We start from the raw sequence: 27441 nt of genomic DNA, 5'->3' as shown, positions 1-27441 counted from the left end.
GAGAGAGAGAGAGAGAGAGAGAGAGAGAGACACAAAGAGAGAGTGAAAGAGAGAGAGAAAGAGAGAGAGAGAGAGAGAGAGAGAGAGAGAGAGACACAAAGAGAGAGTGAAAGAGAAAGAGAGAGAGAGAGAGCGAGAGACACACAGAGAGAGTGAAAGAGAAAGAGAGAGAGACAGAGAGAGAGAGAGAGAGAGAGAGAGAGAGAGAGAGAGAGGGGGATACAAAGAGAAAGAGAGAGAGAGAGGGAGGCACAAAGAGAGAGAGAGAGAGAGAGAGAGAGAGAGAGAGAGACACACACAAAGAGAGAGTGAAAGAGAAAGAGAGAGAGAGAGAGAGAGAGACACACAAAGAGAGTGAAAGAGAAAGAGAGAGAGAGAGCGAGAGACACACAAAGAGAGAGTGAGAGAGAAAGAGAGAGAGATACAAAGAGAAAGAGAGAGAGAGAGAGAGAGAGAGAGAGAGAGAGAGAGAGAGAGAGAGAGAGAGAGAGAGAGAGAGAGAGAGAGAGAAAATGTTACAGTATATTTTCCCAAACTTTGGCCCATAAAACACTGTATGGAGTATAAAGTGATGTCATTATTACTCACCTGAACAAGAAAAATAATAAGGAAATAGAAATTAGCAATTCTTCTAAACTGCTCAAACAAATTCTTCGGTATAAAGTTCCAAAAAGTGTACTGTAGAGAGAGAAACAAACACAGACACATTACAAACACATTAGTTTGTGCAAATGCATGATTTATACTTCATGTAAAGCTGGATAAGATCTTAGAACCCAGAGTTCTGAGTGTGAGAACTCTACAAGTGCATCTTTCATTACAGATGACATTACAGGAATCTAATGACTGTTGATTTTACCTGACTGTATACTATTCTTTACAGATTCCTGATACTGCTTAAAATATAAATGTGGGCAACCGTCCAGCTGGAGTACATTTCTTTACAGAAGAAAATATTTCTCCCACCTTGAAAGAGGTGGAGGAAATGGAAAACAGGTGACTTCTTTGTAACAGTCGTTTTGTTTTGTGATGTCAGTGCTGCTTTTATAGCATGTACAGTGCAAGTGTAGTAGTACAGTAAGTCGGTGGGAAATCCAGCGTCAGACTGAACTTAACGTGTGGCAGACAGAGACAGTGTTGTGGTTGTGTTTTTGAGGATTATACTGGAGCTTCACACCTTAGAGGAGACTATCCTGTTGTCAGGGTATCTCTGAGGGATGTAGGCCTCAGTGCCTGGCGGCGGCACTTTATGACCAATATACACAGTCCTGCTGTCCACCCAGTTCTCCTCCCCCGCACACTGTAGAGAAAAAGAGAAACAGACACAGAGTGAAGAATGGTTATTACTGCTTTTCTCACTGGATAATGTAACCATTCATTTTATGTGAACTAATTTTTATTTATATGTTGTATTGTTATGTTATCTAAGACATTATAAAAGAGGTGACCGTTCAATGGTTGATTTACAAATGGCAGAACAAAAAAACATAACATACAAATGGCCTAACAAAAGCTCATAACAGGCAAAATGACAGCTGTTTACGGAAAGTCTCAGACACAGTAGGAAAAACATGAAAAAACACTTTTTAAAATTATTTTAGCCAAACGCAGCAAGACATGTATGCAATCTTTGTCAGATTTTACCACATAGTTGCTTTTGAAAGTGCTGTTTTCAGTTTTTGGGTTATAGGTCACTCCTATTTCAAAGCCTAGTCTTGTCTAAGGGGAAATAACTGCTTGAAGGGTTGCTAGGTCTGCCACGGAGTAGACAGATTTTCCTTTAAGGGCTTTGTATTTATCTAGCTAGCTGGCCAGGTAGTGCTCTAGAAAGCTAGCTGGTGGTTTGCAGAATCTTTTGTGGTCATTTGTATCGGGCATGACTTGCAAAAGGTTGGGAACCTCTGACCTACATCATTTAACCATTAAATGGTTCTGAAACCAAAAAAGGTTCTGAAAATAGCTTTATTGTATTTGAATTGCATCTGGACTGCTCATGGTGCAGTAATACAGCGGTACACCTGACTGAACACATGCAGTCTCTCACACATTCACAGTCTCTCATTAAACATTCCCATAAGAAGACGGTCATCAGTTTTCCTCTTTAATGTCTGTAATATATGAAGAGACATTGGCCATCCAAAACTCTGAGCCAACTCATCACCAGCAGCGTCTGCCCAATTACTCTCCATAGGCAAACAGCTGGCTTCACACTCTTAACAGTTGTTCTCTAATACTCAAACTGTCATGAGGCCAGTTCTACATAGTCTTTTATGATAAGGTGAGAGGGTAAAGCAGCATAGCATCATCCAAATGAAGCCACTGTAGAATATGCTGAAAGCCATAGTGGCTCAACAGAATAATTCAAGACACACTATATGTCCAAAAGTGCCATCTAAGTAGTGAATTCATCATGACCAATGCCAAGCATAAGGGGTGTAAAGCCCCCTAGGACTGGGCTTGGGAGGAGTGGAACTGTGTTATGTGGAACGAAAGTACCTTTGGGATAAGTTGGAGTGACATGTGTGATGCAGAACCATCCAACATCAGTACCTGACTTCAAAACATTACTCTTGCATGACAAGGCTAAAATTTTAAGAAAAATGTCCACCCCATAGTCTCTCTAATCAAGCTCCTTTCTGACTCCACAGCCGTACAGTAAAGTGACTGATTGGAATGCGACCGGCTCCTGTGCGCCCTCCCACTCCACCAGATGCAGATTACATCAGGCCTAGCATCTTAAGCGCTTATGTAAGTTGGGAAATGTAGGCTATATAATCACTTCAAAGACTATTTAAATTCCCCCTTGCTTGGTTTCCTTGCGGTTTTAAAGAACTGTTATGCAATTTTTATTAGAAGAATATTCCAATGTTTTTCTTCAAAAACATTTTTTAAAAGCATAATGTATGTATGCATGTACAGATGAATGCATGTACAGATGAATGCACGGATGTTTGATGCACAGATGTATGTATGCACAGATGGATGAATACACGGATGGATGGATGTATGCATGGATGAATGCACGGATGGATGAATGCACGGGTGGATGAAGCGAGGATGGAGGTATGCACGGATGGATGTATGCATGGATGGACGAATGCATAGAAGGCTGTATGCACGGATGGATGAATACATGGATGGATGTATGCATGAATGGATGGATAGATGTATGGATGTATGCATGAATGAATGGATGGATAGATGTATGGATGTATGCATGAATGGATGGATAGATGGATGTATGTATGAATGAATGGATGGATAGATGTATGTATGTATGAATGAATGGATGGATAGATGTATGGATGTATGCATGAATGGATGGATAGAAGGATGGATGTATGCATGAATGGATGGATAGATGGATGGATTTGACTCACTGACTGTAATGAGTGCTCCTAAATGAAAATATTATGTAAAAGAACATCGTTGTAATACAGTGATGCAACATTTGTTCCATCATCTCCATTCTTTGCAGCAGACAAAAGGCAAATTATGTATGTAAATGTCTAATTTGCCTGACTATTTTACTGCTCCACACTCATTTGAATGCTGTGGGCTGTGTTGAGTTTCCACATATCATTGTTTTTCACTTTTCCGAGATCAAAGAACAAAGCTAGTGTGTTAGTACGCTAGTTTGCTATCAAGCTAACTCTACAGTTAGCAAAAAATGACTGTAATACTGGATATAAAGCTAATAATTAAATAACAATTTTATGCCAAAATGTTGCTGAATGTTAAAATACTGATTCATAATTATTTACCAACCAAATTATATTTTTTAACTACTTCTCTATTTGTGGCTGTACAAAATTATTTTTAACCTAAAACTGGATGCTAGTTCTATACAATAGAATCATTAGGATTAAACCTGATGGTTTTGCTTTCTAATAGAAATTGGCATAATGGTTACCATTAGAGACCACTAATTTTCTTGTAGGACACCTTTAAAACCCTTGAGGAAGCCATCAAATGCTTCTGTAATCAGTCCCAGATCACCTCGGACCGTAGTCTTTTTCACTGTGATATCAAACCATCAGGAAAACACAAAATATCATCACTGACTGTTGGACACCACCAAGAACAAACAAAAACTTGTGAGGGTTTCTATAGTGGCACAATCTTTTATAGGGGACTAATGCTGTAAAAATGATTGGAAGTGAGCACTTCTGAATACATTAGACTTGCCCCTCATCTCTTTCTTTGTTTAAATAATAAACATTACATTGTTTAATATTAACATTTTAACCATTACACCACAGAGGTAATATATGACACACCAACTACCGTCACACCCCAGATACTCATTTTGTCATCTCATTTTCTTTTTTCTTAGGCTTCCTCTGATCAAAGGACCACCAAAAACTGCTTGAAAGGACTTAACAGGAAGTTTGCCTGGAGTTTCAGAGGTGAGTCACAAAATGTCATCATTTGGGAGAGGAATGTGGCGCTAAGAACACAACGCTCACACACTACACCTCACACTTCCACTCTCAGCTGAGCATGACTTTAGGCAACATTCACTACAGGCTGAAGGAGCTACATTTAACAGACATTCATATATTTAACACATCGAATAAGCACATTTACTCAAGAACCAGTGTAGCCAAAGAACTTGTGGCTTGAAAATACTAAAAAAATAATAAATAAAATAAAAATAGAAAGTCTCATTATGTAGCAAAGGTTCAGTATCTTACATTACTGCAGTGAGGTAAACAGCCAATATTCCAACCTTTGGACTTTTAATTCTTTACTGAAATAGGCTAAACATTTTTACGCCGTATTCGACCCACGGGTGAATCAAAGCTCATTTCTCTGTGATGTACAGAAATGCATCAGTCAGCAAATCTAAAACAGCCAGATGATTTTTAGAAGCCAGTTGCTCCAGTGCAAGAAATTTTATGCCAAACGATCCAACGGAACTGAACTGGAATTAACCCTGTTAACCTCTTAATAGTCAGAGGTGAACTCTACACACTCTGTTGTGTTGCATGATCATACACATTCATGAATGTTATTTCACAGCTGATTTCACTCCTGCTTCATCTGCTAAAGTCCACATCAGAGTCTGTTTTTTTTTTTGTGACACTATCATTTTGATTTGGTTCAGCTGGTTTCATACTGCAACAGCTAAAGTGCATTAAATTGAGCACATCTGCAGCAGCAGAAGCTCTGGTTGCAGGAACAATGTGTGTGTCTATGAAGGGTCACATGTTAAAACAGACAGCGTCAGCGTGCTGATTAAAGAATCTGGAGATTGTGCTCTGCTGTACGGCTGTACAATATTGACATAAAATGCAATGCTCAATAAAGCTGTTGAGTAGCATGATGATGATGATATGAGAAGCAATAAATTATGATTAAAATAGTGTGTCTGACTGAATAGGACACAAGTCCAGACTTTTTTTAGATGTGTAAAATCTAACAACTGCTTTAAGCATGTAGAAAAATATAATTTATTTTTATAATTTTATTAAAGTATGTCATATACTTTGCAGCTATAACAGCATCCACTCTTCTGGGAAGCTTTCTACAAGATTTTGGAGTTTTCACTCATTCATTAAGAAGAGCATTTGCTGGTAATGTAATGACGTCTCTTTTTTTCAACAAAAACCTGTGACTTTTACTCGACCATGGTTCATTTGTTTAGTGCACAGCCAAGTACGCGTAGAGAGTTCACACATGTCCAATTGCACTGATCTAAAGGAAAACTCTGAACGGTCCTCACCAAACCAGATTGGCGTGAAGGGGCTCTAAGAAACAAATGGACAAATGGTAGTTGGAACTTGTATAACCTGTTAAATGAATTGCCCTCTGCCCACAATCACGTTCCTTTGAAATGCAAGTTTGAACAAGTTTTACGGAACTCTGACAGAAGTCCCATTCATCCTAATGACTTCAGGTTGGAATGCAGTACATAATGTTGAGTCTCCAGTTTCTAATGGAGCAAATCAAAACCAGGCAGGTTGAAAACGACAATGAATTTGCTACCATATTACCGGTACCTGAAGTACCCAAAATAAAGACTACACCCGACCTGTCCAAATAAATATAATCTGAAGTGAAAAACAGACTGTAAAAGTCTTTAAAATACACAGAAATTGTGCACTAAGATTTGAAGAAAAAAAATCCATAACTTAACATTTTTTTAATCATCTTAAATGGAATTTTTGCCAAACATTCCTAAAGGCTTGTCAAACCCAGCAACAGTTGCTACAAAAGAAACCATTTGTGGGCAGAGCATTGATAGGACAATTAAAAGTGTTTAGAACCGAGTTCAGCTTTGTGGCATTTGTGTGGATTTAAGAGGAAGGGAGGGAACAGCTGGTCAGAGAAGCTCTGTCTACTCTGAGCCCTCATAATCACACCTAATCCAGTCTGCCCTTAGCACACACACACACACACACACACACACACACACATACTTAAACAGAGTAACACACCGAGCTATGCTAGCACACAGTCTAATGCTGTTTCTGTGCTCAGCTGAGGAGAATTAATTCTGCCACTTTAAGACACAAATCTAACATATCGCAATCCTCAACAGTGAGACTATCCTTTTACTCCAACTGACACTGACACAGCGAGAAAATAAACAAACATGGTGATCAGTTCAGTTCCACATACTGCTCACTCCCATCCCAGAGAACACGGATACACAACTAAAGCCTGATCAGTATTACAACTTCTGTCACCACTAAAAATCCTGATAACCACTATTATTGGACATCATTTAACACAGCAAAAAATATGCTTTGCTGACACGACCGAAGTTCCCAAATTTTGTAAATCAAAAAAAATTCAACAGTAGAAACTCACCATCTTAAATAATATAAACCTTATAGTAACAGTGTAACATCGTAGTACTGTAACATTGTCTGACACTCTAGCTTTTCTGGTTTGTTTGTTTCTGTTAATCGTTTTAATCACTTAATTAAACGAGTTTTATAACCTTAGCTGTGTAAAAAAGCACTTTAGTTTAACGTCAGCTGTTTTAAATGTAAGATAAACATCACTGGAAGAAAACCTCATATCTCCAAAACGATAACTTTACAGGAAAGGGAAAAAACCTATTTTACTTTTTTTCCAAATTGTTTTAGGCCATTTCTTTTGGGTTATTCGTCACGAAATTTAACCACAATGTAAAGGCCAACAGGTATTTACTTTTTTTTTTTAAATGAAACTTTTCTAGACAGAAGATAATAAACACATATACATGTTAAGTACAGTGGTCACATTAGGTTTGCAGATGGAGAACGAGGCCCACAGCAGGACTGTGCCCCAGTTACAGATCTTATCAGGTTACACACACACACACACACACGCACACACACACACACACACACACACACACACACCAACCAGATGACCGGGTAAACTTATATACCTGCCAACCTGCCAGCTCAACTTCACTCAGTGCACACAAGCATGCACACACACCAACTTTAGACTTTGTCATTTTACAGCACAAGTTCATCACCTTGCCTTCAAGTACTGTATTATTCACCAATATAAACACTCTGCACACAAAGAAAAGATTCTTCAAGTGTGTAAGAGTTTAGTAAAGGCAACGGTCATATATAGAACTGTGACAAAGAACTAACTAACTGGTTCTTTTCCTAGCTACATTTTTTTTGTCTTGGTTGGAAAGGTTGTTGTTAATGGTTCTATAAAGAATCTTTAACAATGAATCTAAAAAGGGCTCTGCTATTGTTACAAGTCAAAGAACCTTTTCATTTGTACTGTTTTTTATTATCTCTTTATATCCCTTACAGTTAAACAACCGGCTTTTGTTATCACGCCTTCAAGACTGATATATGTAAATAACCACTGTTCTGATTGGCCAGCCTGTGTTGCGTTGTGTGTAAATGTGTTCAAGGTTGTGACACCACATCCCTGATGAATTTCAAAACAAGCTTTTTAAAAATGGTCCCCACCAAAAAGCGGTCTGCAACTGATACAAGTCTTTCTCTGGTAAATGTCCTTGTGGCAGAGGGTTTATAAGAGCGCTATGGCTTAAATCACAATGTCAAAAACGAAAGGCAGACGTCATTTTTCAATCATCTTAATAGTTTCTCAAGTGTGAGCAAATCTGTCACGTAAGAAGTTAACAGTACATTCCGTATTGGATTATATCAGTCAGGTCTCCACAGGTTTCAGCGCAAGCACTCCAGAGGGTTAACAGGCAGGTTAGCAGGACTACTGCAGCAGGTGGAGCTGATCCGAGTGAACGAAAGGAAAGGCGAATGGAAACGAAGCTGAAAACAGAAGCTTCAGGGCTTGAAATTAAATTTGAGGACTGTGATCCTAAAAATGAACATTTCACTGAGCCAGTCAGTCTGTGTGTGAGTGAGTAAATGTGTGTGTATGCATGAGGAGATGGAGAGCACCTCAGGACATCAGTGCAGGAAGTACTGAGTGATAAATCATCATACTGGTAATGATTTTTAGTTTCAGCTACTTATAAAATCAACAGTTAGGAATCAGGGATTTGATTGGCTGAGAGACACTTGAAGTCATTGTAAAATATTCACACACATATACTGCCTCAAAAACATCAACTGTATACAAATCAATCAATGTTAAGTGCAAATCATAATGCCTGTATTTCTAAGTGGAGGGAGGGCCTCGGAGCTAGCTGAGCACCTTCTGTCAATGATATAAGGAGGAGGTGAAACATGAAAACATGATATTGGTATGTTTCCTTCCTACTGGTACACAGTGATGCAATCAAACCTCAGAAGACATTTTAGTCATTTTAATACAAAAATAAGGAAAAACAAGAATGATGTCTTTTAAATGATATGACATGATAAACTGTGCTAAAATTGTAGCTTACTGCTCTGATATGTTATTTACTGGACAGTTTAAACAGTTAACAATTTAAATATGTAAAAACTAAATAAACTGTAAGTTTCTTTTTTACAGATGTGCTTTCTGCCTGGTTAACCTTTACAATGTTGTAATACAAAGTTCCATTACAATGCCATAAACACGTCATGGAAGAGGTCATATGTCATCGTAAGTTGCCGTGACTGTCCAGTGCTATAACATCATGTTAGTATTACCCCTCAAGACATTTCATAGTGTTTGGCATTATTGTGGCTAACTAGGGTATATAGCAAAAAGTAGCATGTGACATAAGCTGTCATAACATCAAACACTATAACATCTACCATGACAATTAGTGAAAACATTGCACTGTTATATTACTGAACAAGATCTCTTATGACACGTTGATAGAGTGGTCATGTCAATGTTATGTAGCAGTGTATTAGCATATAGAGTAGCATAGAACAGCAACTCAAGAAACTTGGGCTCTGAATGTAAAATATCATCTGATACCATGATACCATGCCAAGAGATATTCCTAATATGCTGTGGCTTCATGATTTCTATCAATACCGCCCCAGCATAAACTTCAGCCACATCTTCTGAAAATAGTGGGGTTTCATTCCTGTAACGTAACACAGTGCTCCACTATTTGGCACTCAGTCACCTCTGAAACAGGATACGCACCCAGTCGTGTATTAATACACTGACAGCACCCCCTTTTGCTAATGGACAGAATAGACGCTTATAACAGCAAAACATGCCTGACGACAAGAAGAAAACAGATTAAGTTACCTACAAAGACTAGACAGGTGTAATAAGTCATCCTGTCAACACCACACACGCAGGATTCTCTCTGCACCCTGTCGTTTATGACGGCAGTGGTTGGGCCACACGACTGTGGGCCAGAAGACGTGATGCAGCATGAAAGGGATGCGTATGTGGGTTTTACTACTGCTCCTACATGCGTTATATGGGTCTGTAGTCTGCCGAGTTCTAAGCCCAACCCAAGTCCATTTATAATGTTACTCTGCGTTTATATAACCAAAAGCACCTCTAAAGGCAGAGCTAAACTACTATAGGCAGAAAGAGTGGTCACATGCTTGTGACATCACACCCATGATGAATTCAAAACAGGCTGTTTTGGCAGCTTAATTTCCACATATGGACCATACGGACCGGGGGGGGGTGTTTGTTATGCTACGAAAACTGCATGGAGCTCTTATTTTAACAAAAACACAGTTTTCCCCATTATATGAACACCCCCCATCAGCCACATTCCCTTTCCTCTAGGCTTTATTACCATTACGTTCTCTCCAGCTTTCACTTCGTTTTCTCTCCCTCTCTTAATTAAGAAGTTGCTAGATCTTTCCCTGGCCTCTTTCACTGTCCTCCTTTCAGCGGTGTTTTGGTCTCTTAAAGTTCGCATACATTCTCTCCCTCTGATAGGCTGACACTGTAGAACTCACAGGAGCCCAATCATCTCCATCTGAGTCACGAGTACCAACTTCACTCACACAAAGCCCTACTGTCTCACCCTGCCTGAGAGAGAGAGAGACAGAGACAGAGACAGAGACAGAGAGAGAGAGAGAGAGAGAGAGAGAGAGAGAGAGAGAGAGAGAGAGAGAACGAGCAAGAACAAAGAGGAAGAAAGCTACAGAGAGAATAAAAGAATGAACATGAAAAAATGAAAGAAAAAACAAACAAACAAAGAGAAAGAACAGAACAAGAGAGGGGCATGGACAGAGAAAGAAACAAAAAGAGAGAAAGAAAATGAATAAGACACAAACAGAGGGAAAGAGAACCAAAGAGAGACAGGACAAAGAAAAAAAGGAGAACAGACGATAGATAGATAGATAGATAGATAGATAGATAGATAGATAGATAGATAGATAGATAGATAGATAGATAGATAGATATAGAGGGGACAGAGAGAGAGACAGAGAGAGAGGGAGGGAGAGAGAGAGACAGAGAGAGACAGAGAGAGAGAGAGAGAGATATCAGTAATTACCTGCTATAAACAGACACGTCAACAGGCCTAGGTTGATATGCTTGTAAAAAGTTTATTTTTTCCTCCTGACCGCATGTACTACAGGCCACAAGACAAATAATTCCCTGGTTTTCATGAGTAAGAGTTGGCCTACTTGTATTCTGTGTAATGTTCTCTCTCTCTCTCTCTCTCTCTCTCTCAAATAGGGAGTTTATGTCTTGAAAAGATGCCAGATTTGAATGCCCACTCGTACACAAAGTGTGCATGGTGGCCCTTTCACCCTCACACCCACATGCTCAGCGCACACACACACACACACACACACACACACACACACACACACACACACACTAGCCTTTCAGTAAAGCAGGAAAACAACCGTGAAAGGATGTGATTACTGTATGTACTGGAATTGTTGCCAAGTGTGATTATTAACTGAATGTTACTGGAATAAACTGATACATGAACTCAAACTCTTAATGAGACAAGATGTGCAGTACAGCAGGAGTGAGGAACTCTGGTCCTGGAGGGCCGGATCCTTGCACAGTTGGGCAATGTTCCTGCTCAAACACACCATCTGCTAATTACCAGGTTTAGTTTTTGTGTCAAAAAAGTGAAATCGGTAAACTGCTGGACACAAATACTGATTACTTTCATGTGCATATCTGAAGACGCCGATACATAAACATTTATAAACTGTTGACATTGGCACTAGACCCACCTGAATTAGCATCAATTATCAGTTAGCAGTCCAATGCCAACATCTGTTTTATTAGCAAATATTTGCTGATACTGATATGATTCCACGGTCATTACGCATGCCTATTCGATAAATGACTGACAGAAAATGACAAGGTGGTAGTTAGCAACTGTATGATGTGCAAAATGTTAACTTTTCTTTAAACTTCTAGCTTGTAAACTTTGCATACATGGTTTCTAACACTGTACAACATATTCACAACATAACACTATTCACTTTAATAATGAACAAAGGTGGATAAAAAGGTGGAAAAAAAGGCTGCTGCTGTTTTCACTAAATATGCTTATCTATGTTTCAGGCTTGTCGACTACTCTGGCCTTCATGTTCAAGCGTGCGAGTGCGGGAGCAAGTCAGGTACAGGTGAAGCTAACAGCTGAGAGGCTAAGAGCAGCAGACCCCTGTAGGGCTAAATCACCCGGCTGCTCGGATTTAAAGCTAAGACACGCTAAACGGGTGAGCAGCTTATATGGGCATCTAGGAATGTAGGGAGAGAGCAAGAGGGGGGAAAATAAGGGAAAGAGGGAATGAGAGTCAGATGAAAGAATATAGCACTCAAAATGTCAACATTCATTTAACTTGTTGAGCCACCCCTCACCACGGCAAATATGACAAACGTGCCTGGAGCGGCCCATTACGTAAGCCACTTAATAAAGTTAGCCTTTCCTTGGCTACCACTCAAACTTTCACACAGCAACTATGCAGCCAACGGTGACTGCTCTCATGAGCAACTGAGTGCATTTAACAAGGCCTCAGAGTAGCAGCATTTATCTTTAAGGGAAAAATTGTTCACACGGCTGAAAAAGTGTCATATCAAAGCAAGAGGCTTGTCTCCAGAGGAGTCCACATAGAGCTTGTTATTAAAGGAAAAAAAGTATAACACGAAGCCTTTTTGTCAGTTAGCCACAAAACTTGTCAGCCAGAACCCTGAATCGCAACAATTTTACATCAGCACATTTCAGATTTTTTTTTGTCTAATCACCCTGAACAATCTCAAATGTAAAATATAAGGATATTAACGAAAAACTAAAAATGGTAGCAATTGGTAAAAATGAATAACAGCTGGATTCAGTTAGCATTCTCAAAATGGGATCATGCTAACAGGTCCATGCTAGCTTTTACTCACTTTAGCCACAATGGCTGCCCTGAGTTCTCATTCATTCTAAAAGCAGTCCAGTTTAAAATGAGCAAGACACAGAGTTTAGTACATACTGAAATCCGCATGGAGTTCAGCAAACAAATACACTTTGCTAATACATTGTTATTTACTGCTGTTGGAGGTCAGTTAGCATTACAGAAATTTCACCATGCTGACTGGTCCATGCTAGCTTTTATTCATCATTAGCCATGAATAATTAAATTATTCATTTTATTACACTGTTTTCCCCCCTCCAGATAAATGAAGAGTGAGTTGTACGTGGTCCCATATAGAAGCTTTTTCAAAGTGGTTCAATGTAGCACCAAAAAGGGTTCTGCTATTGTTACAATGTCATGCTTGTAACAACAGAAAAAAAACCCTTTTGGCATTATACAGAACCATTTTCGAAAAGGTTCTATACAGAACCATATACAACACATTCTTCATCAATCTGACAAAGCTGTTCACCAGACAAATGGTTCTTAGAGCGTTCATGGTTCTATGTAGAACCACTGTCTTTACTAAAGAGCCCCTAAAGAAGTATATTTTTGTTCTGGAGAAACCAAACGGCGCTGAGCATTAGCTGAAACGTCTTCTAGCCCAGACCAGCGTTTCGGTTTGTTTTTTGCCATCTGGTCGATTGCTCAGATCAGTGCAAACTGGTCGCAACATGTCCAACTGATGGGAGAAAAAAAGCATTGTTACTCTCTAGCTGGTTATTCATCTCCCACTGGCATTTTAATCAAGTTTCAGCTCTTGCTCTGTTGGCACTGGTCCAGGCCTGACAATGTGACCACCTCATGAACTCTCATGAATAATCTCGATCTGTTTACCAAGGCTTCAATCGTCAGTCATACTCAATGTAATAGAACAGTTTAGTAAAGAAAATGCTGCAAAACATCAACTTCTTCATATTATGAAATATTACAAATATTTAAATGTCAACAAAAACATCAACAATACATGCAATGATCCTGTTTTGAGATCATATCAGATCATCACTGTCTCTAAACAGTTTCTTTCTATTTCCATTTGAAAAGGCATTGTTATTTATGACATTATGTGCAGTTCTGTGCAAAAGTCTAAGACCACCCTTCCCTCATTTAATTATTCAGTTTAAGCAGCCATTACAAGTACAAGTTATTCATTTTTCAGGAGACATTACAAAGCAGATTAGATACAAGATGATCTGTCTGCATAAGGAAGGAGAAAGACAAAGGAAAAATGAGTAAAAAACTGAAATTTCCAAAACTGGAGTTCAAGAACTTTAGACATAAATAGAAGAGAAAATGAAGCTCCACTCTTGTTTCTGATCCGATGAGTCTGAAAGGATGTGGAGCTGTCAAGAAGCTCTAACTGATGATAGGAGACAGACAGAAGATGATGAATAAAAAGCAAGAGAATTTGCAAATCACAATTTCAAACAAAGAAGCTGCTGGTGTTCTCAGATCAAGGAATGGTCCCCACCCCAGAGTGCTGACCTCAACATCACTGAATGTGCTTGGGATAATTTGGATTTTTCAGAAGCAGAAAACTCCACCAACTTCTAAGACTAAACTTTGGAGGACTGAAAAAACATCCATGCTGTTTTTCTTTTTTTTGTTGTTGAAAAACTGAAATCAAATGCTGAATAGAATGGAAGCTGTTATAAAGGTAAAGGACATACTAAACACTGAAAAAAACTGATATTAGATTTTGCAAAGCACTGTACACTACATCATAATAAAATATTTATCCACAGTGTAAAAAAATACAATACATCAAGTTGGACAGCAGCAGTATGCACTGTTCGGTGGAATTTAATATCCTGACACTGCTAAATAAGATGAAACTGCTACTGATCATTGACACACATGCACAAGCATTACACAACCTGTATTATCTGTAAACCAACATAATTTAACACATTTCTGGAAAAGGTAAACAAGAGATTTCTTTGAAGCTTTTGTCATATTTATGCTAATCCAGTGTACTAATACACCCTTAGTGTCGACTAAAAAGGCAAAGTGAAAAGTAAATGTTTGTCTTTACATCAAATCTGCTGATGTATCTATTACACACTTACGCATCACTGTTGTAATACGAGCTTATAAGCATCTTCATTGACGTCACAGAAATCAAACATGGTACATCTGCGGACATGTGTATCCAAGCAACAACAGCCAGGCTACACACACTCACCATATGACAAACTGAAAGGTCCAAACCCTCTGAGAGGCAAACAAAGCAGAGAAACGGCTGCAGGTATTAAAACATTATATGCTTTTTCCTTTTCACATTATGTATTCTAAACACTGTACAGCCAGCATAGTGCGATAACGGAAGCCCATCCGTCTTAGCCACTCTAGAAGAACAGAAGTGTGGGCTCTAAGCTGGCAAATGCTTTCATTGAATCAGTTTGAGCTTTTAAAACTCATAAGGATTAGGTAACCCGTCTGCGTTTTAATCAAATCTTAACTTGTGCTTAGTCTGCGCTATGGCCATTTTGCAGGAAACCAGACACTACTTTCTATTCCTGGTGCTTTTTTTCTTAAACAGAGCTATTTCTGGTGCTCAGATTGCAGAAATAGAGTGGATTTATAGATAAATGGCAGGAAAATATAGGGGGAAAATATCTGTATCAGTCATACCTTCTTCAGATCAGACAGTATACTATTAGATCTATAAATCATGCAGTCTGATTCAACATGAAAACCCTTAAAATGAATCCTTTTCTGGATGATGCTACAACCCCAATTCCAATGAAGCTGGGACGTTGTGTAAAACATAAATAAAAACAGAATACGATGATTTGCAAATCCTTTTTAACCTATATTCAATTGAATACACTACAAATACAAGATATTTAACGTTCAAACAGATAAACTTTATTGTTTTTTACAAATATTCGCTCATTTTGAATTTGATGCCTGCAACATGTTCCAAAGAAGTTGGGACAGAGGCAACAAAAGACTGGGAAAGTTGAGAAATGCTCAAAAAACACCTGTTTGGAACATTCCACAGGTGAACAGGTTAATTGGAAACAGGTGAGTGTCATGATTGGGTATAAAGGGAGCATCCCTGAAAGGCTCAGTCGTTCACAAGCAATTATGGGGAGCGAGGTTCACCACTTTGTGAACAACTGCATGAGCAAATAGTCCAACAGTTTAAGAACAACGTTTCTCAAAGTGCAATTGCAAGGAATTTAGGGTTTTCATCATCTACAGTCCATAATATCATCAAAAGATTCAGAGAATCTGGAGAAATCTCTGCAAGTAAGCAGCAAGGCAGAAAACCAACATTGAATGCCCGTGACCTTCGATCCCTCAGGCGGCACTGCATTAAAAACCGACATCATTCTGTAGCGGATATTCCCACATGGGCTCAGGAACACTTCAGAAAACCACTGTCAGTGAACACAGTTCATCGCTCCGTCTACAAGTGCAAGTTAAAACTCTGCCATGCAAAGCGAAAGCCATAGATCAACAACACCCAGAAACGCCGCCGGCTTCTCTGGGCCGAGCTCATCTGAGATGGACTGACGCAAAGTGGAAAAGTGTCCTGTGGTCTGACGAGTCCACATTTCAAATATTTTTGGAAATCATGGACGTCGTGTCCTCCAGGCCAAAGAGGAAAAGGACTGTCCAGATTGTTTTCAGCGCAAAGTTCAAAAGCCAGCATCTCTGATGGTATGGGGGGGTGTTAGTGCCCATGGCATGGGTAACTTGCATATATGTGAAGGCACCATTAATGCTGAAAGGTACATACAGGTTTTGGAGTAACATATGCTGCCATCTAAGCAACGTCTTTTTCAGGGACGTCCCTGCTTATTTCAGCAAGACAATGCCAAGCCACATTCTGCACGTGTTACAACAGCGCAGCTTCGTAGTAAAAGAGTGGGGTGCTAGACTGGCCTGCCTGCAGTCCAGACCTGTCTCCCATTGAAAATGTGTGGCGCATTATGAAGCACAAAATACGACAACGGAGCCCCCGGACTGTTGAGCAACTGAAGTTGTACATCAAGCAAGAATGGAAAAGAATTCCACCTTCAAAGCTTCAACAATTAGTGTCCTCAGTTCCCAAATGCTTATTGAGTGTTGTTAAAAGGAAAGGTGATGTAACACAGTGGTAAACACGCCCCTGTCCCAACTTCTTTGGAACGTGTTGCAGGCATCAAATTCAAAATGAGTGAATATTTGCAAAAAACAATAAAGTTTATCCGTTTGAACATTAAATATCTTGTTTTTGTAGTGTATTCAATTGAATATAGGTTGAAAAGGATTTGCAAATCATCATATTCTGTTTTTATTTATGTTTTACACAACGTCCCAACTTCATTGGAATTGGGGTTGTACAAATGTCTTCAGGTGTAATCTTTATTTATTTATTGTAATAAATTATGTCATCATACGTTTTTGTGAGTACATCAACGAGTATCATCAGCTCTTCTACAACACTGAATGACAATGAATCATAAAAAACACAGATTTAGAACTATTATACATATTTACAGGCTTCCTTTAATTGTAACTGTAATAACAAGTAGCTGACTGCAGCTTATTATGCCACCAAATTCATTTTTTTTCCAAGTATATATATTTTTTCCCTCCTGATTCTTCCAAAATTATTTGTTTATGTTAAATAAAAAACATTTTTGTAGTATGACAGCTGCCGTTGTTTTGTTGGTGCGTTTTACTCATTCCAACTTGTTCATAAAACTAAAAACCCTGATGCATAACAATAGGTTCACAGGTTTTTCAGTCATATTAAACCACCCAGTTGGTAGATAAACATGAAAGAGGATTCTGATACACTAGACCTGTGCAACTACATAAACTGCACAGATCATGACTTTTTATGGCCACTCAAACACAGCGTGAGTGCACTTACCTGCTTCATGTGGTTTATAGCAGGAAACTGCAACACAGATCAGCCAAAATAAACACCACAAAGCTGATTGCAATATTAGCTGATACCAATTGTGCAGCTCTGTTACATAAAATAACAAAAATGATTCATATAAAAAGTGATACCCAACTTTTAAACACTAGTGTGTTGTACATCATAAAAAGGTATTCAAGTATGATGTGATGTTATTTTGGCTATATCACCCACCCTTAGCAGCACTTGACAGCACTCAGATTTGCTCCATTTATTTTCACTTTGTCTAGTAGAAATATGGAGAGGTAAAGACGAGTTAACTCTTAAAAAGCCAGGCGGACCCAGAGTTACATTACACACTTCTATAACCTAAGAATAGCCAGTTTGCACTGAAGTCCCTGTAGTTGAATAAATAGCCTCAGTATGTAATACTCCACGGACATTAGGGGATTAAACTGAGAGCACAGTGATGGAGAGAGAGAGAAACAGAAAGAGAAAGAAACAGAGCAATGCTGTTAATATTTCATGTAAGGAGTGCCAGTGGAGAGGTCTGATCATTGTAAAGTCAGACAGCAGCATGAGAGCAGGTTTACGCGAGATAGCATTTCAGCCTTCGGTTAGTGTCTCCAGCATGAGAGAGAGCGAGTGAGGCATGCTGGTCAGACCAGTTAAACAGATATCTGTGGGTGGTAATAGCTGATTTACAGTGTTTCAGGACAGGCCCCCAAAACTAGGTCTGTAAGCCCAACCCAGCAACACTAATCAGGCTGCTAGTGCTATTTGAACATGTCAATGATGAAGAGTGAAGACTCAGTCATGAGCAGAAGAGCAGAGGAAATTAAAGCTGCACTATGTAAGACGCATTATTCACATCACATCATATATCTTTACATTTTAACATAATACACAAAGCTCTTATAGAAGGTCTGGCTCGATGTGAGGTTCTCAAATGCAAAGCCATTATACTGATGAAGATATGGTGACAACAGTAGATAATTCATTCCCATCTTCAGACGATACATCTTCAGTTCCATTAGAATACTATTTTAACATGCTCACAATCATCAGATTCATCCACTCGGGGCAGGGTCCGAAGCAAAACTGGCATTACAAATTTACAGCTGCAAGGGTTTCCAATCATAATTCAGCTATCATAAACTACCGTCCATGATTTGGGAAGTTAGCACGATTCATATTCCCAAGTGATCAAGGTTTTACACTATTCAAAAAAAAAATTCTATACTTGAACACACTACAAACTCTACTGGTCTTAAATCACCTGATGCAAAAGATTCATTCTGCTGTGTACAGCTTGCTCTTATTTGTGGTCAGATATAAATGCAGCATAGAGCATGCTAGCTAGCAATCCGGAACAATAGGACACTCATCTGGACTGAATCAGGCAAGTCAAGCCAGTACTGTCACCTTAAATTAGAGCTCCAACCCAGATCAGGAGTGGAGTTTCAACAGCTCCACCTCTAACTATTACAGTGGTATCACCAGTGCCAGGAGCCTGCTTTTACACAAAGGGACCATTTGACTGATAAGGACCAACCATAAACTACCAATTTTACAGGTCATGTGAGCAGATTCTCGTGTTCTCTGCGGAAATGTGGCAACTGTGTGCTATTGGTGACTTGCTAATGTTTAGCTTGATTTACAAACGTTGGTTTCCCATCAGACTGAAAAAAAAAAACAAAAACAAAAACAGAAGCATGAAAGCATTTCATTTCATAAAAATGGACAAAAGTATTAGTGGTTCAAATGACTTCATGTTTTCAGATATTAAATCTCAGATATTTAAAAGATTTTTCCTGTGAAAATGTGAAAATATTTCCTACTAAAATAAAGACCAGCAGGAGAATTCTAAATCATCATGCAAACTGCTGATTCGTTTAGAAGGAAACTTTTTACTTTTTTTAAAGAAAAAAGTTTAATCAAGTAATCCTGTCAGCCCTACCTGAAATGCATTATCAATGCGACTTGGTTAAAGTGTGACATGGTTAAAGATTAATTTATTAATATTTTGATTAATCAAAAAACCCACAGAAACGCTCATGTGGAACTGTGACTGGTCAAGATACTCACGGCATGCGGTAAAACACTTCGATTGGTTAAAAAAAAACAAAAAAACACACAACTCATTTGCATATTGCGGCCTTCTGCGATTACATTCCAATAACACTTAACAAATGGCATGTTGTGAAGCTCTACTGGGCCAAACTGTTACCTGCACAAGACAAAACTGCAAATCCAGGCTCATATAAAAGGTCTGAAAGTGGAGCTGAAGCACAAGAAGCAGCATCTGTTCCATCCTACACACTGATAACTGGCATAAAACATAGTCCTCTTCTAACACAACCCACACACATCCTGCCATTGATTCGGCCAAAGCCTGAACAGCATTTATCGAGATTGCATGTGACTCATCACAGCTTTATGCCCACTGTGGTCAGTAGTGATAAAAGATATCCGCACTGTCCAGTGTGCCAGTCTTTAATGGCTGTAACCGAGGTTACATATGAAAAAAGGCAGGTGCCGTGATTGAGAACAAGAAGAGGTCCAAACAAGTCTTTAGCAAATATTGCTAGGCCAACAATCTAGACTAAGCCAAAAGCATGACCGTGTAAGCAGGAACAAGCCTGAAACTAGGTAGGAAGATCAGGCCAAGAATGCTAGCAGAAGAGGGAGCATGAGGGTTTTTTATATGTCTAGCTGCTTTCAAACATTATCACCAAGTAATACCATGTAAACCTCTCATGAGAACACTAGTCATCTGACCAAGCATGCTAGCAAGACTGCTTGACAGAAAATCACATAGATGCTAGTAAAATGTAGCTTAGCTGTAGCTCCATATGGTAGCATCTTCTATAACTAGGAACAGGGAAGGGAAGAAAGCCAGCAAAGGAGGGAGTTGAAGTTTATTTTAAAGCTAGCTTCTTTTAAACAATATTAGCACTAAAGCATTCTATGTTAACCTCTGAGGAGACGTAGCCATGTGAAAAAGCACGCTAGAAAGACTGTTTGTGGAAGACCATGTAGTTTCAAGTAAAGACAGCTAAGCTTTCACACCCTCAGCTAGCAACTTCTAAAATGAGAGAAATATCAGGCCAAGAACAGCAGCATTTACTCCCAACATTTCCTTCCTTTTCTCCTCCTTCTTGTTTGCTTCTTTTATGAAAATTTACAATGTCTTTCCTCTAAGTGTTCTAATAAATTCAGTGTTAACCTGTAAGGAGAACACCAGCCATCTGAAAAAACATGCTAGTAAAATCGGTAAGAAGATTAGGCAAGGAAAGCTAGGAATAAGAAATAAGTTGAAGAGAGAGTTTATGTTTTCAGCTAGCTGCAATGTTTCCCTTCTCTTCCTTTTCTGTTTGTTGACTGCTCCTGCAATTAAATGAATTCATCTTTCCTGTAGATGTTCCAAGTAGCAGATTTTGACGTTAACCTCTGAGGAGAACACTAGCCATCTAAACACGCTAACAAGAAGACTTAATGGAGACCAAGCAGCTGCTGGTAAAGCTTGCTAAGTGCTAGCTCCCTATGCTAGCTTTCTCAATCCCAGCCCATAATGTAGAATTATAGTCCTCTAACTGGAAGGTGAGTCACTGTGCACTCCCCAACTGTGCTCTCCATCTGTTTGCCACTACTGTGCCCAGACACACACATGTATACACACAAACACACATATACATACATTTACACATAAACAGACACACACAATATATATATATATATATATATATATATATATATATATATATATATATATATATATATATATATATTTATATATAGCTGCTGTCGGAAGAAAACCTTGTATCTCTAAAATGGTAACTTTACAGGAGAAGGAAAACCTGTAAGTCCATGGAACCAGACTTTTTCCAACTCAGTTTGGCCCGTTTGTTTTGACCCATTCATCATGAAATTTACACACAATGTAAAGTGCAACAAGCACCTCTCTCTCTCTCTCTCTCTCTCTCTCTCTCTCTCTCTCTCTCTCTCTCTCTCTCTCTATATATATATATATATATATATATATATATATATATATATATATATATATATATATATATATATATATATATATATATATATATATATATAGAGAGAGAGAGAGAGAGAGGCAAACAAAAACAGAGAAAGAGTGAGGGAGTCTGAAAGCCACTAACTTTGATTGATCCAACTTTTTCCAACCTATAATGGTCCCCTCTTGGCATTCCTTACCGTTTAGTGCTGTCTCTGTCGTAACCCAATGCAATTAGCATGCTAGCTCTCAGCTATTCAGGAGCTTGCCCTCTCTCAGGGAATGTCAAACTGATGCTTTGCTTGTGCACATAAAATATTGAAGTGCTGGAGCTTGCGTCCATTACCGTAAAGTGTGCACTTTCTTGTAAAGGTCCCTTATTAGTCTGCACAGTAAACAAGAAGCTATATGTAGACTGGAGGCTAAGGGATGCCAATCGATGAAAAAGCTAATCAACTTGGTAGTTTACAAGGTTTAAAAGGAGTTACAGGACAAAATCCTATAACTAAAGGGATTTGTGAGTTTGATGTGCTTTTAATGTGTATATATGTGAGATCAAACTAAAGAAAAAGAGGTAATGGAAGCTGACTTGCTTAAGGGAGGTGAGTGCAAACTGGGTATGAATTATAAATACTAAATGTGCAGTTTTTGGTATTCCCAGACACTGCAAATGGTAGCATTCAAAGAATGTACAGGACTTTTGTACGACATAATAGGTCAGTTCAGGGCCACATAACATCCAATAACATACTTGTAGCTAGCTAACAGGCTACTCACTGAGGACAGTCTAACTAATAAGGTTGACAAGTCATTTGATTCAGCCTCATCTCTGTTAACAAATGGCCTTCTGTGGGTAAATAATGCCATTATTTGGTACAAGCGAAACGCTCATTAGGTGATGAGCAAAACGTTTGTAATGGCATTTGCAGTGGCCTGACCGAATGTGATTACTGCTGCAGAATGACTGTGGAGTGCTGCATTCGGGTCTTATCTCAATGCGAATTTGTGGTCATATGAAAAGAGCTTAGTTGTGTAATTTAGAGTAATCTGTTATAAGAACTAAAGGAGAGCGGGGCACAACACACTTTAGATTTTGCGTAACAATTTCAAAAGTATTTGAGCATGATTAATCAATTGTGTATTGTGTATTGAAATCAACCTACACATTTCTTATAAATAAAAAATCTGAACCTCTCATTTATAAACAATTCAGGAGAAAGCGGCAAGTGTTACGTTAACACAGACCGAAGGGCTAGTTTCTAAAAAGTCTGGTAAATCTATGCAGAACTTACAAATTAATTCAATACAATTGCTTGTTTTTGAACTAAACAAGATATATACCTAATAAAACATTCACCAAAATAAATATGATTAGCATATTTGATGAACTTACCAAAAAAGTGAGAAATAACAAGTTAACACATCCTCATCAGGGAACACACTTAATTATGCCATTTTTATGCTAATTTCTATTTTTTTTTTTTACATATTGGAAATATTAAAACATACACTATGAAATGGAGTTTGACTAGGCCACAATTTGGTTTCCCCCCCAATATGTTTAATTTAGCAAATAAACAGTAATTGTGCTTTTAAATATGCAGAAGTGTGTTCTCCGTAGATAATGTGTTCACTTATTTTCACTTAGAAAATCAGGTGCGCTCAAACTTTTACATATGACTGTATAGCATGTTTACGATGAATCTGAACAAAAAAAAAAAACTTAAAATGAACTGTTATGAATATGGATGGACAGCTCTCTCATTGTTTATTCTGACAGGTTTAGCTGTATATCTTTACTAAACGTAACCCTGTCATGTGGAGGCTGTACTTTAGTCTGCCTCACACTGAGAGTTATTTACATGCTTCAAAATTGAACTATATTACAGCCCTGAAGAGAGTGATTGAAATAATATAGGTGAATTCTGTGACTTATACTCACAGCTCAGTAATTGTAAAAACAGTTATGCTGAAAAAAAGTTACTTTCATATTACAAAAGCAGTCTTAAGAAATACCAAAATTCGCAAATGAGGTTGCTATGAGAACATGACTAAAAATACATTCAATATAAACCTTTAAGTACTTTAAATATCCATATTACATTTTACCCCACATTGGTCTGTGCCCCAGTGTCCCCTATTACTACACCTTTATGCTCACTTCACATGTTCTTTACCTTTTCTAATTTCTTAACTCATGTCTCTTTCATCCAAAAGTCGTTTTCATAATTTCACTAGCCAGTACCAAGAAGCAGATGGGTTTGAGTCTCAACTCCTCTCAAGGTTTTTCTTTGCTAAAATCACATTTGGTTTGCTTATTATGGGTCTGCGCTTGGATTTCTTCAGAGCTGTCTTGTGGCAGTTTTCTTTTCAGCATTTAGTTTCAATTTTGTAAACTTCATTATTTCTTTCACACAAACATCACCTGACTTATGCATCCTAGACTAGATCTGCTTACGCTAAGCCTAAAAGCTTCATCCAGTATAGAAATGCAATTCTTCTGCACCTGCGACTTTAAACATCAGTATGGTTAGCAAGTCAACAAGAAACACTTTGCGTGTGCATTGCAGTTTCATGCTAGTGTACAAACAAATTTGCTACGTTTTGTTTTGACCCAAAGTGGCACCAGCATGATAGGCGTGTGAGCAGCTGGAGAGTGCTCTAAAGTGGGGTTAACATAGGGCATGTTGGACGGGGAAGTGAGAGAGCGAGAGAGGGAGCAAGAGAGGGAGCGAGAGAGGGAGCGAGAGAGGGAGAGAGAGGGAGAGAAAACTAATCACTTAAACCCGCCCTCTCGCACAAACACACAATCTGGACTAGCATGTGATGAGCCTTGGGGCTTTGAGCAGCAAGCACGTTTTGAAAATGTGACTCAGCAGGGTGGGACTATAAGACAGACATACACCAGCCATTTCCATGGTGGCCACTATTGCTACTAATCTGCAGCCAGAATCCCCAGACTGCTGCACACAGTGAAGCAGCATAGCAGTCCTAACAGTCAGGCAACCTCATCCACCTCAAGACTAAACACCACAAGCAGCTCTTCTCCTCTACTCTCCACTACGGTTCTCATTAGGAATGGGATGCGTCCAAGTTTTAATGGCATACTCTCCTACAGAATCCAGTGATAACCATACTGTTTAAGTTATTTATAATTCTGATAATAAGTGTAATGATGGATGTAAATTTTTTACAGTTAATTTTTTGCGTTATAAAGAAACAGACGTTTATCGGTACAGTAATGTGCAAAAGTGTGGGCAGCTCTGGTCAAATTATTTTGTTGTGTTTTGTTGATCTTCCAAGTGAACATAAGTCATGCATCCTCTACAGAGAACACACTTCTGCACAATTGAATCCACAATTACTGTTAATTCGATGATTTTAACATAGTGGAAAAAAACAATGCAGCTTGTACAAAAGTTTTGACACATTGTTTTTTGGTCTAATAAACTCAGTAAATTCATAGAAATTGTCCACCTACATTTGCAGAGAAAAGAAAGAAAGCTGACTCCACGCAGAGGATGTGTTATTTTTGGAAAACAACAAAACATGTAACTTGAAGGTTTGCATGGAGTTGTATATGCAGACAACTGTATAATGAAATTCGGTCAATTTCAATTAATGCTGTTTAAACATTTTCAGAATATGTAATCAATAACACAATGCTAGGGATGAAAAGCAATTAAGTAATTGTACTTTGTTACTGTACTTAAGTAAATATTTGGAAAATGTGTATAAGGATGCACTGATATGGAAGTTAGGAGAATGTTAGGAACCAGACGTGTATTCAAAGTATATAGATAACTGCAGGGTGTTGTGTAAACACAATGGCCTTTCATATCAAATCACTACAAACAACTGAATTATGCATATTTAAAAAAATTGGAGCTCTCCTTTGAGTATAGTTCCTCTGTATGTTTTCCAACTGTGCACTACCAAAAACATAACTGGGCACTGGAATCATGAAAAGACTTTTTTAATCAATCTCGTCCCTGATTCAGACCCATATGGCTTGTGGAGTTGACTGTAAACAGTAGCATCTGATCCTGAATCAAACATAATTTGAAACATAATGACGTGGAATAATGGTAGTGTGTTCAATTCCCTAGAAAGAGCAGTTCAGAAACCTGCAATTTCCCCCAATAATCATTTGTTCTCTACACCAAAATATCTCTATTCATGTTACTGTACTATAGTGAAATCTTACAGAAATGTTTGAACTCAACATTAGGTTATTCTCTTATCCAGTACTGATAACCTTCTTCCATCCACTGTGATTGTATCCTAGTCATTTTATACAAAGCAAATAACAAGCATGCTGCAATATCTACTTGCTTAAGCTCAACTCTAGCCATTTCTGCATCGCGCTCCCTGGTCTCTGTGCCCCTCACCTGCTTCCACAGGTATTCGTCATTAACCTCAGATTAAACAAACTGTTTGGCCTTCTTTAGCCAGCGACTCTAATTACCCCAGTTACCTAATGAGTCAGATACAATACGACTCTGCTTCAGTGCTACGAACCTCAGAGACTATAATAACACTCCAGCAGTGCAACTTTGACATAGAAGGTAAAGCTGAACTGAAGTGAACAGAATCAAATCTTCCCTAATAAGCCATTAATAATATGAAACAGGGTGTGCAATATTTAGAAAAAAGCCAAAGTCTGTATTTGAAAGTTACTTGGTGGCCATAAATGCAACCCTGCTGGGCAGTTATTTATAGCCATACAGGACCAGACTCCTATCTAGCTATCTGAATAGAGAGAGATCAAAATACTCATGACTGAAGATGAAATTAGAGTTTAAAAAGGCAGACACAGATTTTGCAATCATGAAAAAATCTGAAAAAGTTTGCAACGTTTGGCACAATAATCCACCCAAATTTTTTTTGAGTTGCTCTGGCTACTGCGTTTATACATAACTCTACAATGGGCATGTTAAACGTTACAAGCCTGATACTTAAAAAAAATATCCAAATGGAACAAGTTTGCACACTAGAAGTGAAGAGGGTGGGGTTATAGTAGGATTTAAGTAGTTAAATATTCTGGTTATTATTAAGTGCCATCAAGTCATTTCGAACACCTGGTGGTTGATGAACTATGTTTCTCCATATGCTGTCTTTGGGTCTTCAGGCTTCTGAGGCTGGTTCATGATTCCTCTGACTGTATCCATCCATCTTGTTGCTTGTTATCCTCTTTTACCTTTTACCTTCAACTCTCCCAAGAATAATAGTCTTTTCCAATATACTGGTTCTTCACAGAATATGTCCAAAATAGGATTCAGTTTGCTTATCTGACCTTTCAGTGAGAGGTGAGGTTTGATCTGTTCAAGGATCCAAAAATAATTTGCGTCTGCTGCACCATGTGACCATCTTGATTCATCCAAACATGAATCAAGCAAAGCACACAATAAAACATGCAGTAATTAGTTCAAGATCAACATCACAGCAACCATTAACATATAATGTATTCATGTAGCCCTAGTGTTAATATGTTTTGTTGTGCTCCACTGCTGTCTGAAATCCACCACCTGTGCTCCCTTGCCCTCACCTGATGGAAGAGGTTTTGAAGCAACACCTGGCTGCTTTTGATACAATCACAATATTACGTTCACTAGGCCATCTTTTGCTACACATGTATTAATCCTAGTACACTACACTGATTCGAAAAGTCTCAAAACTGAAATGGCATCAATCGCTTGCTTTAAGCCCAGTTAGGTAGTGACAAGATCATAACACGCTCCCCAAACATGACTTTGCAAATAGCCTAATGTTGTAATAGTGTAAACTATTATAAAACATTTGGAAATCATGCACAGATAAAGCTGGAATAGAAC

At 38.5% G+C, this 27441-nt stretch overlaps 1 protein-coding gene across 7 annotated transcripts in view; it reads right to left on the bottom strand.

Moving 5' to 3' along the window:
• Positions 1-27441, bottom strand: part of atp11a (ATPase phospholipid transporting 11A) — a 116724-nt gene that overhangs the window by 53635 nt on the left and 35648 nt on the right. For all 7 annotated transcript variants that reach the window (XM_017699055.2, XM_017699057.2, XM_017699058.2 and 4 more), the window contains exons 2-3: positions 1178-1300; positions 589-678 (exon numbers count right to left, since the gene is read on the bottom strand). In XM_017699055.2, coding sequence (XP_017554544.1) covers positions 589-678; positions 1178-1300 — 213 coding nt within the window. The remainder of the gene's footprint in view (positions 1-588; positions 679-1177; positions 1301-27441) is intronic.

Source organism: Pygocentrus nattereri, chromosome 12, assembly GCF_015220715.1.
Source record: "Pygocentrus nattereri isolate fPygNat1 chromosome 12, fPygNat1.pri, whole genome shotgun sequence".
Taxonomy (NCBI): Eukaryota; Metazoa; Chordata; class Actinopteri; order Characiformes; family Serrasalmidae; genus Pygocentrus; species Pygocentrus nattereri.
This window is presented reverse-complemented; position numbering and strand designations above follow the sequence as displayed.